The sequence below is a fragment of the Gopherus flavomarginatus genome, chromosome 8 (assembly GCF_025201925.1).
Source record: "Gopherus flavomarginatus isolate rGopFla2 chromosome 8, rGopFla2.mat.asm, whole genome shotgun sequence".
Lineage (NCBI taxonomy): Eukaryota > Metazoa > Chordata > Testudines > Testudinidae > Gopherus > Gopherus flavomarginatus.
The window spans coordinates 39691222-39705089 of record NC_066624.1 but is presented as its reverse complement, the minus strand read 5'-3'; the positions used below and the strand labels follow the sequence as shown (position 1 = coordinate 39705089).

General features: G+C 46.3%; 1 protein-coding gene across 4 annotated transcripts in view; it reads left to right on the top strand.

The window, feature by feature from the left end:
• Nucleotides 1-13868, top strand: part of FRMPD3 (FERM and PDZ domain containing 3) — a 157055-nt gene that overhangs the window by 113476 nt on the left and 29711 nt on the right. For all 4 annotated transcript variants that reach the window (XM_050965758.1, XM_050965756.1, XM_050965757.1 and 1 more), the window contains 3 exons: nt 1162-1288; nt 2137-2226; nt 4280-4459. In XM_050965758.1, the coding sequence (XP_050821715.1) occupies nt 1162-1288; nt 2137-2226; nt 4280-4459 (397 nt within the window). The remainder of the gene's footprint in view (nt 1-1161; nt 1289-2136; nt 2227-4279; nt 4460-13868) is intronic.

The following is a 13868-nucleotide window of genomic DNA, read 5'->3' as shown; positions in this document are numbered from 1 at the left end:
TAGATGCTTAGCAATGGCTTTGGCTCCCTCTGTTGGCAAGAGGGTGCTTCAGTGTCCCAGTTCCTGTTTCCCGCTCCTGTCTGCCTCTCCACTCCCATCCTTTGCACCCTGCCAGCTGGCTCCCTGAGATCCAACCAAATATAGCCAGAAGTAAGGAGCTGTGGCACATCAGGCAATGCCTGCAGATTGCACGGGAGGGGAGGGGAGGAGAGCGCAAGCTTGGAACTTGTCAGTTCGGAATCATCTTCGCTGCGGTCTGGGGTCAATAGTCAACCTGCAGAACGTTCCCCCTCCTCCCGTGCAGTAGATTGCAAGGCAGAATGTGTGCCATCCCATGTAAGCAGGGGAGGAATAATCCAGCCATCATCCTGGACGTGCACTAGGCAGCCAGTCCTTGACAGACTGAGGTTTCTCATCTCAGCAGTAGGAATCCCAAAACTCTAGCCCACTTGATGCAGGCTGAAGTGAAGCATATGAGCTATCAAACTCTGTGCTAGCATCGCACTGGGAGATTGGGAGCCATGTGAGGCAGAGACCTTGTCTGTAAAGCACCTAACAAGTTAAAAATAATACACAATTGTAATAATGGTGGAATGAGAGAGAACTCTTCCTGTCTGTCCAGTCACTTGGAGTAAGGACAAGCTCTGGATTTGTTTGCCTCTCTGGAGTGAACTTAGGTACTTACTGGTTTGGAAGCAGAAACCATGTAGTGAAGTGGGGGATCAACACTTACTTGGTTATAAATGTGGCTGGGTCTTTATAAACCAGCAGTAGCATTAGAAACCGTGGTCCAAATTCAGACCTGGTGTCAGTGGGTGAGGCTCTGTTGACTTCAGAGTAGTTACACCCACTGACTGAATTTGGCCCCAGATTTATATCTTGCAGTGAAACCCTGCCTTGCTTCCCATCCCCATCCCCTACACCAGAACTCCCCAGTGGTCGGATCTGCATCTGACCACTTCCTGATTCATTCTGCTGAGGTAGCAGGAGGGCTTAGAGGAGGCCCACTGGTGTCTCAGAGCTGCTCCCAACCCACCCACACCTGCCCTCAGGTTCTGGCCATATGTATTGTTCTCCTCCCCCTCTGTTCGCTGTCACCTTCTCTCCCTTCTGAGCACCTGCCGCTCTCTCTCCTCTCTCTGAAGTCATTTCTGCTTGCAGGAAGGAGTGGGGGCTGGAGCCATTTCTGCCTCCTTCACTTCTGCAGCTCATCAAAGAGAAGAGCCTTCGGAAATCTCTCTCTCAGCAGCTGAAGGCCCATCAGAACCAGCCGCCCAGTGGCACCAAGGTAAGCAGAAGCCAGCACAGCCCCACCATGGGTTCTGGGTGGGGAGTGCTGCAGCTGGTATGTGCCAGCAGGAGCTTTTATGTTTTTCACTTGCTGTTAGTGTGCATGGCTAGCCAGGAATTCATGTTATTGTATGCAATTGATGTTTAAGTCCATTACAGTGTGCTGTAAATCCCTGGGGGTGACAGCCCGCTTGCCTGCTCTTTTTCATGAATCCATTTGCCAGGGTGATCTGGATTTCACAGCAGTAAACAGTGGTGGAGCATAGTCAGTTCAGATAAACTAAGAACCAACCTGAAACTTGACCAAAAAGTCACCAGTTTAGTTAACTTGGCTTTAGGATTATTTTCCCATTTTGTGCTTTCAAGCCAGATGTGTGGCAATGCTCCGGGAGAGGGGCCTGTCTGCCCATCCAGCCCCTGCCATTGCTGGAGTTCCTGTGAGGGAAGCCACTTCTCACAGGAGCTGTAGATCCCAGAAGGACACATCATCCTCTAAGGGTTTACAGAAGTACCTGCATGTTTGAATGGATGTTCTTCTTCTCTGGGCCAATAAACTTTTAGACGTTTGCCCTGTCCCACTGCAAAATAAAATATCTGTTTCCAACAACAGCAGCTACTTGCCTTCAGTTGTTAAGGGAGCACAGCTGCCATTTCCACATCACCTGGGGATGTTTCTATGTCACGAATCATTTTAGGCACAATGGCAAATTCTAAACCCCCCAAAACTGTGCACGAAGCACTCCCCAAGCTTCTAGAGAGGACCTTACTTGACTCCTCCTTCGGGATCCTCCTTAGTTTTTTCAGTCTCTTGAGTCTTTGCCTTGTTACACTGATGTATTTCCTCAGGTTTCAACAACCCAGGCAAAGCTCCAGTATCTGCGGATCTTGAATGAGCTTCCGACCTTTGCAGGAGTCCTCTTCAACACAGTGGGACTGGTATGGTAATTCCAGTACGATACAGAGTAGACCATCCTCATGATTTTGGGTGGGTCTTTATGGATTCTGAGGGTGCCGCATAATGGGCAGTTGGCCTTTGGCATGCACAACAGCGTATGTACACTCATGCACATGCACGAATGTGCACAGGTGTCCATGATCTCCAAATAAAGGACAGGACATTTCCCAGATTCTAATGAACTCCCCCTGTGTGAGGTGACAATACTAGTCTGCCCATAAAACCTTCAAAGTCTCCACTGACTACAGACTAGATCCTCAGCTGGTATGAATTGTAACTCTTTGGAAGTCAATGAATAGTGACAATTTATACCAGATGAGGATTAGGCCCTTTGTGTCTGTAGTTGTTTAATTAGATTATCTTCTACCCAATTAATTTTAAAGGGCCTCAGCCATGCTGTTAAATCCCAGCTCCACTATAGAAATCCTGTTTGTCAGGGTTTGCAGCTGTAAAAGTTTAGTGGCTGTCCTGTCGTTGGCCCTTGGACATCTCATCTTCCCCTCCCCCTCCATGAGTGTCTGTGAGGCCTGGAAGCATGTGACGGGATCCTCAATGGAGGACCGAATCCCAGGAAACATTCCCTGTCCTGTCTTTGCAATGAATACATCAGACAGCCTTGAAATTTCTGTGGTTAGCAATCCCAGCCTGTCTATTGGTCTGCAGTGTCTCAGAAGCTGTTGCAGTGATATAATTTGCCTAAGCATAGTCCACTCCTTCCACCTACTTGTCATCCCCATTAAAATCATCCTCATCAACACAGCCTCATTTTGTTCACTGCAGGATGAAGGCCACGCAGCCAAACCATGAGCACATAGGACCTGCCAAGGTTCCCAGTTGCCTGGCTCATCTCCATCTCTAGTGGCCCTTGTGCCACCTTCCATCCATGGCTCTCCATTCTGTTGTAAGTTTCATCCATCTGCTATTGTTCCTTCCTGCCACACAGGCTGTACCCACTTTCACAACGTTCTCTTACCTTGCTTCCTTCCCCATTGGTTTGGTCTGCAGCATGTTTTTTACTTGCTTCTTCGTAATTATGTAAAAACTCCAAAAGCACCTATCCCAACAGCTCCAAGTGCTCCATAAAAAAAAGATCCAGACTATATTAAGCACAGTGTGGTTGAGGGATTAGAGCAGGGGAGTGGGCATCAGGCCTCCTGCCTCCCATTCCTGGGTTCTGATACTGACTTGCTATATATCCTTGAGCAAGTGACATCTCTCTGTGCCTCAGTTTCCTCAAAAGTAAAATGAAGGTAGGAATATTGATCTAGCATGTCCAGGAGGGGCCCAGAGAGTTAATGCTCATAAAGCACTTTGACATGCTCAGATGAAAGGCTCAATGGAGGTGCAATATATGCATTGGGGCAATAACAGTGTGATCTTCATCATTATTTTCCTGTGTATGTTTGTCCAACCTGTAGCTTTCCCTTCACATTCCAGTTTAGCACCATGTATCATGGCTGGAATGGCCAGGTCAATACTGATTGCCATTGTTAATCAGAGATCAGCATTTTATTTTCCTTTATTGTTCTGTAAAATTCCTCCCCAGCCCCTCTCATCGTCCTCCCCTTTCACTGGCTTCCTCCTCCTCAGAGGTGATTTAAAACCTGCCATCTCTGTAACATGCTTTTACTTTTCTGTAGCATGACAACAGGCCTGAATATTTCATGCAGACAATCAGTTCTGCTATTTATTTTTAAATAGTCTTGGAAACCTGCATGCTGTTCCGAGGTGCCATTCCCAGCACTGCGGAAAAGGGAGCTAAACTGTTGGCAAGCTCCAGGTGTGTTCTCAGCATTGGCTGCCCCCCTTGCCATGCATTAAGTATCTCTGGTGCTGTGACCTCTCCCCCAGGCCCAGATTCAGGGTGGACTTCAGCCAGCTGAGTAAATAACGTCTTAGCTACAGGCTTGGCATAGTGTAAGGAACAGAGCTCAGCTGGGATTGGGCAGGCAGCCTTTTCACATACAGCTGCATGGCATTTTTTCACACGTGTGTCTCTCTCTTTTGATTCGGCTGGGGTGGCCGCCCTCTCAGGACGAGAAGCAGCCGGCCACCATGCTCCTGGTGGGCCCCCGCCACGGTATCAGTCATGTCATCGACCTGAAGACCAACCTCACCACAGTGTTGTCAGAGTTCAGCAAGGTCAGCAAGATCCAGCTGTTCAGGGAAAACCAGGGTGTGGCACGAGTGGAGACCAGCATCCTGGATGCCAAGGTAGGCACAACTTCCTCCCAGGGCAAGTGCCGAAGGAGTCATGGTCTTCAGCTGGGAGAAGGGCTAGCAGGGAGGTTCACACGAGGAGGCTCAGAGGCTAAGGGTCAGGGCTCCTCTGAGGACTTGTCTTCAGGTGGCATGAGTGCAAATGTGTTGGTTGATCTCATCATTAATGTCTCCTGGACACTGGGTCAAGTAGAGAGTGCACTGGACTGGGAGTCAGAAGACCTGGGTTCTAGTCCTAGCTCTGCCGCTGGCCTGCTGGGTGCCCTTGGGCCAGTCAATTCCCCTCTGTTTCCCCTGTGTCTGTCTTGTCCACTTAGAGTGTAAGTTGCCTTGAGTAGGGACTGGCTCGCTATGTGTTTGTAAAGTGTCTGGAGCTCTGGTCCTAGTTGGGGTTCCTAAGTGCTACTGTGATACCGTGTGCTTTGACCAGATGTGGGGTTGCAGGTTGGGACTGAGATGAATGAGCTGGGTGGAGATTCAGGACATGAGTAGCAGGAAATTCTGTCTGCCACCAGACCAGGAACAGACAATGATGACAAATGGACATGTCCTGGGTGGTCATACCCCTCTGACAGGTACCCGAGGAGTCTGTCTCTTTCTTACACATCAGCAACACTGGAATAACTTGGCATGCCAATGAAGCCTCATCGAATTGAACTGAAAAAGTGTCAGTCAGGACTGGAGAGCATTGACAATGCTGTTTGAGGGCCCAGTGGGAGCAGCAGAGGTGCTGCAATCGAGACAGAGGCGCACTGGCAGGAGCTGGCACTGCTTTAGCCCTCACTGAACCCCTGCAGTCAGCCCCTCACCTCCACAAGCGGCCATGCCTTCTGAGAAAGGCTGCAGGAAGGAACTGTTTTGAGAATATCACCTCCGAGGCCTTTCAGCCTCCGTTGGCTTGGCCAGATTCTCCAGCTGTGCCTGGCAATCGCAAACACAGGTGATCTCCACAGAATCCTAGGGGCTGGATTCAGAAGAGACCCTTCTCTCTGCCAGTGCATGATGACTGATTCCATTCACTAGGGATGTGTCTCATCATGGTTGCAGAGTCACAAGCGCTAGGATCTTCATCGTCCCCTGGGAGATGCTTCCCCAAGAACTCACTGTCAGGAAGTATTCTTGATACTGAACCTAAACGTTCCCTTTCTTAATATCAGCCCATGATTGAGTCTCTCCCCCTAACCCGCATGTACTGTTCAAAGCAGATGGTCTGTCTCCTTGGTGTGAACATCCTGCTGAGATCTGTGGACTGTTAGCATGTCATCCCTCTTCAGTTGCGACTTAGCCAGGCCTTAGTACTTTTAATCTCTCCCCATCAGTCTCTGCCACTGGCCCCTGATTATTCCTCTAGCAGCCCTCTTATCTGCCTCTAAATTGGCACAATCCTTCTGGTAACAGGGCACCCAGAACTGAAGCAATATTCCAGGCACAGATCTATAGAGAGAGTAGTAGGATTGTTACCTCTCTGCTGTGGGATGAGAGACCTCTGTATATGCAGCCCGAATCTGCATTGGCATTGCTTGCTGTGGAATTACATTGCAAGTTCAGGTCTAACTTGCTGTCCACAGACACCTCTAAATCCCTGCCAATACCTCCATGCACAGGCTGAAATTGTGGAAAGGCAGTATCACTTGCCCCATAACCTCAGCCATGCAGAACACAACGCAATCCACAGCCTCAGGAACAACTCTGACATCATAATAAAAAAGGCAGACAAAGGAGGTGCTGTTGTCATCATGAATAGGTCGGAATATGAACAAGAGGTTGCTAGGCAGCTCTCTAACTCCACCTTCTACTGGCCATTACCCTCTGATCCCACTGAGGGTTACCGAAAGAAACTACACAATTTGCTCAAGAAACTCCCTGAAAAAGCACAGGAACAAATCTGCACAGACACACCCCTAGAGCCTCAACCAGGGGTATTCTATCTGCTACCCAAGATTCATAAACCTGGAAATCCTGGATGACCCATTGTCTCAGGCATTGGCACCCTGACAGCAGGATTGTCTGGCTATGTAGACTCTCTCCTCAGGCCATTTGCTACCAGCATTCCCAGCTATCTTTGAGACACCACTTTCCTGAGGAAACTACAATCCATTGATGATCTTCCAGAAAACACCATCCTGGCCACTATGGATGTAGACTACACCAACATTCCACACAAAGATGGACTACAAGCCATCAGGAACAGTATCCCCAGTAATGTCACAGCAAACCTGGTGGCTGAATTTTGTGACTTTGTCCCCACCCACAACTATTTCACATTTGAGGACAATATATACCTTCAAGTCAGCTGCACTGCTATGAGTACCCGCATGGCCCCACAATATGCCAACATTTTTATGGCTAACATAGAACAATGCTTCCTCAGCTTTCGTTGCCTAATGCCCTACTCTACTTGCGCTACATTGATGACATCTTCATCATCTGGACCCATGGAAAAGAAGCCCTTGAGGAATTTCACCAAGATTTCAACAATTTCCATCCTACCATCAACCTCAGCCTGGACCAGTCCGCACAAGAGATCCACTTCCGGGACACTACAGTGCTAATAAGTGATGGTCACATAAACACCACCCTATACCGGAAACCTACTGACTGCTATACTTACCTACATGCCTCCAGCTTTCACCCAGACCACATCATACAATCCACTGTCTACAGCTAAGCTGTAAGATACAACTGCATTTGCTCCAGTCCCTCAGACAGAGACAAACACTTACAAGATCTCTATCAAGCATTCTTAAAACTACAGTACCCACCTGCTGAAGTGAAGAAACAGATTGATGAAGCCAGAAGAATACCCAGAAGTCACCTACTGCAGGACAGGCCCAACAAAGAAAGTAACAGAACGCCACTAGCCATCACCTACAGCCCCCAACTAAAACCTCTCCAGTGCATCATCAAGGATGTACAACCTATCCTGAATGACGATCCCTCACTCTCACAGATTTTGGGAGGCAGGCCAGGTCTCGCTTACAGACAGCCCCCCAACCTGAAGCAAATACAAGCAACCACACAACAAATACACTAACCCAGGAACCTATCCTTGCAACAAAACCTGTTGCCAACTCTGTCCATATATCTTTTCAAGGGACACCATCATAGAACCTAATCACATCAGCCACACCATCAGAAGCTTGTTCACCTGCACGTCTACCAGTGTGCCATCATGTGCCAGCAATGCCCCTCTGCCATGTACATTGGCCAAATTGGACAGTCTCTACGCAAAAGAATAAATGGACACAAATCAGACGTCAAGAATTATAACATTAAAAACCAGTCGGAGAGCACTTCAACCTCCCTCATCACTCAATTACAGATCCAAAAGTCACAATTCTTCAACAAAAAAAACTTCAAAAACTGACTCCAGCGAGAAACTGCAGAACTGGAATTAATGTGCAAACTGGACACCATTAAATTAGGCTTGAATAAAGACTGGGAGTCACAAAGTAAAAACTATTTCCCCATGCTAATTTTTCCCTACTGTTACTCACACCTTCTTGTCAAATGTTGGAAATGGGCCATCCTGATTATCACTACAAATGTTTTTTTCTTCTGCTGATAACAGATAATTAATTAGTCTAATTAGAGTTGGTATGGCAACACCTATTTTTTCATGTTCTCTGTGTATATATATCTTCCTACTGTATTTTCCACTGCATGCATCCAATGAAGTGGGTTTTAGCCCATGAAAGCTTATGCCCAAATAAATTTGTTAGTCTCTAAGGTGCCACAAGTACTCTTTGTTCTTTTTGCTGATACAGACTAACACGGCTAGTATCTGAAAGAAGTATCTCGTGGGGAATGGTTCACATCATTCCATCCCCACTAGATGCATTAGCTTGAGGTTTTTCAAATCTCATGCTGTTATTTTTTTGTCCTTGTTTCTAAACCTCCAGGTGTCTTTGTATGAATGGTCTCTCCACAGAGGTATTCAGAAATGCACCATTTGGAATCATCTCCTGAATCCATCAATGTGCTGCTTATTCCCTCTTCTAGATCATTAATGAACATGTTAAATATAGACCAAACCTAACACCAGTTTGTGGGTCACCCAGCTCAAAACTCGCCCCTTGGATACTCAATGCTTTGCTCTTTACCATAACCTCGTCTTTCTGGTCCTTCAGGCAGTTTGCAGCCCACATGCCAGAGTCCATAATCCAAACAGTCTGAATTAACTAAGGAGTGAGATTTTATAGGACACTGTATCAAATGTTTGCCTAAACTACAAGTAGTTCCCATCCTCTGCTTTCCCAACCTCTACGAATTCTGTAACTGTATCACAAAAGCGATCAAGTGTATCTGGCCCAATTGCGCGTGGTTCCACTGTAGTACCAGGTTGTTTATTTTTCTGTCTATTTGTTCTATTCATTTACATATGAATAGCTTTACGGTCTTGTAATCTCTCCGATTGCTCTCTTTTCCTTTACGGAAATTCAATATTAGGTTTGCTTTTTGCCAGTCTTCTGACACTTCCTAGACTTTCCCACAACTTTTCAAAATTCATTGTCGGTGAGATGGTTTGTGTGCTGATTCCTTTAAGGCCTGATCCAATACTCATTTACCTCTGTGGAGATGCTCCCATTGACTTCCATGGACAGTGGATACCCTAGCATTCATGTCATCCAGATTAGCCGATTGATATCAGTACAGATTTTCCAAGTGTTCCCTCATCTGGTCTTTATCGGTAATTGTTGTTTTAACGAGGACTCCTGGTTTCCATGTTTTTCCAACTTCTTTTCTGTATTTTTCTGGAAACATCCAAACAAAGCAGTTCAGGTTCTCAGCTATTTTTGAGCCCTCGTTAATTTCATTCTCCCCTCTCAGTTATAAATGGGTCTGTTTGAGAGGCAGCGATCCAACGAATATCCCAAGCTACTTCATTTATCTGTGTCTCCGTTCCCATTCCCACCCTTTCTCTGCCTTGTCTAGTTAGTCTCCAAGCTCTTTGAGCCAGGACTGTCTCTTGCAATGCCTCTGAACACCACCTAGAACCCTGGAGCTCTAATCTCAGTTAGGGAGGCTGGGCATTATAGTCATGCAAATAATAAATAATAACAGAGTTTATTTTCCCCTTTATATTTATAAAAGCCCTTTGCCCCTTTAGCATTGAGTCACCAGCTTTATTGATGTGTTGATCCTTCCTCTGTGAACAGTAACTGAACTCTGTGTGTCTTTCCGTGGTTTCCTCCCCACCTCTGGGGGCAGGTTCTTCTAACCTCAGATCTCTCAGCAGCCCTTTCCTTGCATCCTGTATTTGTAGAGCCAGTCTAGTCTGTGGAACTGGAATTATGATGGGTTTGTTTGGGATTCTTCAATTGCCTTCTCTGCTGGTGGATTTTAATATCTCCTCCCATAGCCTTGGTAATTCCTGAGAATCTGCCCTCCTGAAGTTAGACACCTTTGTGTTGCTGCCCCGAGTGATCCCATTGCTTACTCTGCTGAATTCAAGTAGCACATGGTGGTTGGTTCCAAGCTTGCTTTTGATTCTCTCTGCTCCTGTCTCTTGGGAAGTAGCTGATCCATGACGACTTCCCCTTTGCTTGGAGTTTCTACTTTAGCATCCACCTATATAACTCAGGAGCCTCTTTGATGAAGCCTGTTTGGCTGTAGTTGTTGTTCAGCAGGTATCTGAGCAGTTAAAATCCCCAGAGAGTACAGCATCCTGTGGTTCGGAGAGCCTCACAGGTTGGTTCTTGCTCTTGTCCAGTCCTGGTAGTCTGTGGCAGATGCCACCTGTCATTCCTCCTTGATCTTCCATCCTCTGCATTCTTACCAAAATAATTCCATCACCACACTCTCTCCATTGTCTAGTTATGTCTTGCCAAGGTTGCAAATACTTGTGAAGAGATAGTGGTATATTCATATCCTCCTATTTCGTCTATGTGGATTGCACCCCAGGCCATTCTACTTCTACAGATGTTGAATGTTTAAACTGTAAGCCTCTGGTTCATAACTTCAGATTTTTTATTTTTTGTGTGCAAAGATACCTCTCTTGCACTAATAACTTATTTAAATCTAAATCAGTAGATAGATGTTGGTGCAATACAAGTGTTTGTGTGATGCATTTCTCTAAAAAACAAAAAAGTGTCAGTTATAACAACTGCATGTGACCTTTAGAAGTTGTTAAGAAGATCAATTGTCTATTTCAATGCTGACAATAAGCATTAACCTCATCCCACTAGGTTTCTGTTATGCCTGCTATGTAAAAAAATACCTGATCTCCATCATGAATAACACTTCTGGTTCTTCCTTGCATCCAGCCCCTTCCATTTGTGGGCAGATTGTGGCATTAATACATCAGTAATAGAATGATAACCATCCTTTGATTGACTTTTTGTCTTTGACTAGCTATTAATATTTGAAAGATGGTAAAACACTGGAGTGAAGTGTGTTCCCAACTGCCAGATGAATTCAAGGCAGCCTCGTTTCGTGTGTGTGCATTCAGTGCTCCTTAAAGAGGCCAGATTAACAGCCCTGAGAACCGAAGCCCTCTGTCTCTCCACAGACAAACACTGAACATTCAGCGATAGAGCACGCAGTTCGCCGCTGACAGTGTGCTTCAACCCAGGGAGGGAATGTCTACCATTGGGATGAGAGAGTAGTTCTTTGTCTATGGCACTTTTAGTCCTCAGCCACTCACCTGAGACTGGCCACAAGAATGACAAATACGATGGCAGTTTGTGATGTTGATACTCATCTGCTATGAACCAGAATGAGACCCCCCCAGATAGCTGTCCCTCGCTGACCCCCCAAATTTGAACTGGCGACTTGGACAGGAAATGCTCTGTATGGCATTATGAGTCCCCTGAGTCAGACAGTCTCCTCAGCTTTAAATAACTTTATGAATAAGGTCCCAAGTCCTCCTCCACTGTAAAAGCAGACCCACTTCTGGTTCCTGCCACGTAGCGCAAACATCTGCTGTGAAAACAGTTCTCTTGTAGAACTTCCACCCACCCACCCAGTGAATTCATCCACAAATTGTGACTTCTTGTGAAATTCAAGATGGTTGCCCAAAGTTACCGAAAATGCCCCCATCCCTTCCTCAAAGGAGGAAAAGGGAAAGATATCCCACTGGTACAGTCAAGCAGGGTCCACCTGTATCTTAAGGCTGGAATGTGCTAGGAGAGGCTGTTGCCACCTATCTTTAAATTATATCCACATGCAGAGACAGGGATTCAGAGTCAGAGTGTCTGGCACAGAATGAGGCATATGCTAATCTTAGAACTGCAATGGCTGAGACAGGCTAAAAGGAGAGGGAGAAAGATCATTACCTTGAAGTGCTAATCTGCTTTCTGTAATTATTCTATTGTACTGTAACTCCCCCTGCTCTGACTAAATAGTGAGATGCAAATAAATCCATTTCCTCTGTGATTTTAAACCATTAGAGGGCTGTGTTCTAATAATGCCTTTTCCACTTAAAGCCCTGGAATCAACCCACATCACACTTCTAAACCTGCAGGCACTTTGCAGAATAACAACAGCAGGGAAGGCATAGGGTGACCAGATGTCCCAATTTTATAGGGACAGTCGCGATTTTTGGGTCTTTTTCTCATATAGGCTCCTATTACTCCCCACCCCCATCCCAATTTTTCACATTTGCTCTCTGGTCACCCAGGAGGGCATGTGAAAGATATTCATTTTAGGCATAGGTGGGTTGTGATGCTCTCTTCTCTGGGAATTCCCCTAATTAGCTACAGGCATCTACTAGCACTGGGTGAATACCTTAAAAAATCTTCTCGGGACAGTCACTTGAATAAACAATTGAATCTGCTTTGCTTATGTCCATGACCCTTTTGCAATTACTTTCTGCAGATATTTGAACAACTGAGGTTACCGTGGAAACAGCAAAATTTAAAGTGACCGTTAAAGGATCTATGTAGAAAGGCCGTGTTCAGTTCTGAAACATCAATGTCAGGTGCCCTACAAACCCAATCCTAAGGGTTAACATTCATCCAGTCAGGAAACAGGCACCTACCATGTGATTTATGTGACAAAGCAAAACTAATCAATGCTTCTCAGACTTCTAATAACTGGTCATGCACAACTACAAACCAAGGGTTATTTGCAGAAATGAGTCAGTGAATAATTTCAGATTACAGTTACGCTTGAGAATATCGTAAACCACTCATGGATAGTTCATGAGCAGGCGTTGCAGCTATGTTGTCTAATGAATTATTCACTGTGAAATAACTGCTTTGCTCTCAAGCTTCTCTGATATAGCAGGCTCTCTTTTCGAGTTAAAGACAGCACATGCTAGTTAGATCTGTAAGGTTTTACAAATCGAGGTGTGTCCCAGTGAAAGCTGGGGATAGGGGTGTGTTGTTGGCTTAAATGTCAAACTTCGCATGCAGGTTCTGCAATCCACACATTGCAGCATTGTGCCCTGCACGGGAACCTGAAATTCACACCGACTAGTGGAGAGAAATGTGAAAAGTAAACCAATGTCAGACAGCAGGCACTATTGCAGTCATGCCTGTTACTGTAGGTGGTTGCTGATGTTCCGGCAGCGTTGGTGATGTTTCCCCGTTGCAAGTATTGCACTGCAAACACCCTAGGGCAAAGTAAATAGCATGGTGGTGTGATAAAGGTCAGGATTTTGTAGGTGCCCAAGCAAATAAGGGGCCAGATTCTCAAGTATACACAGTGCCTAAGCCAGTGCACGTTGAGGTCAACAGAGGTGACATCCTGGCCCCACTGTAGCCAGTGGCAAAACTCGTACTGACTTCATTGGGGCCAGGGTTTCCCCTACAAGTCTATCCATTGACTTCAGTGAGCATTGGATCAGACCCTAAGGATGCAACACACAACTTGCATGGCCTCTGGTGAATGACACCTGCACTGGACCGTCCTCAGCTGGCGAGGTACTGCCATAGTGGCTCCCAAACAACCTCACCTGCCAGCCAACAGCACAGGGCATGTGGCTGTGGAAAAGGGAGGTGACTGGAGCATCCCTGGGTCCCAGCAATCCCCAGATGCTGGAATGGCCGTTGGAGTCGTGGGCACACCAGTGCGCAGGTGGCCCCAGATCAGTGGGATAAAGAAGTGGCCTAAATCCACTTTCACACGCCACCTTTCTCAGCCGAACCGAGTGCTGCTTCCCTATTCGCCACTCCAGGGCTGGGCCATGATTTTTAAAGTGACAGTGTCCCGTTAAAGGCAGCCTAGAGGCTGTTTAGCACAGTACCCTAGCGTTTGTTTTTTTCTTTATTTTTGCTGAGGAATACAAGATCTTTTCTACATACCAGTGTCATGAGAGGGGACACTGGCATCGAGGTCCAGACAGAGATGAGACTATCACCATCTTGTTGCACCATTTAAAAATCCATATGACAATCCCAGCAGGATTTATTCCAGGCCCAATTTCCAGTGCAAAGGCGATAGAGAGGCAGGTTAGTTT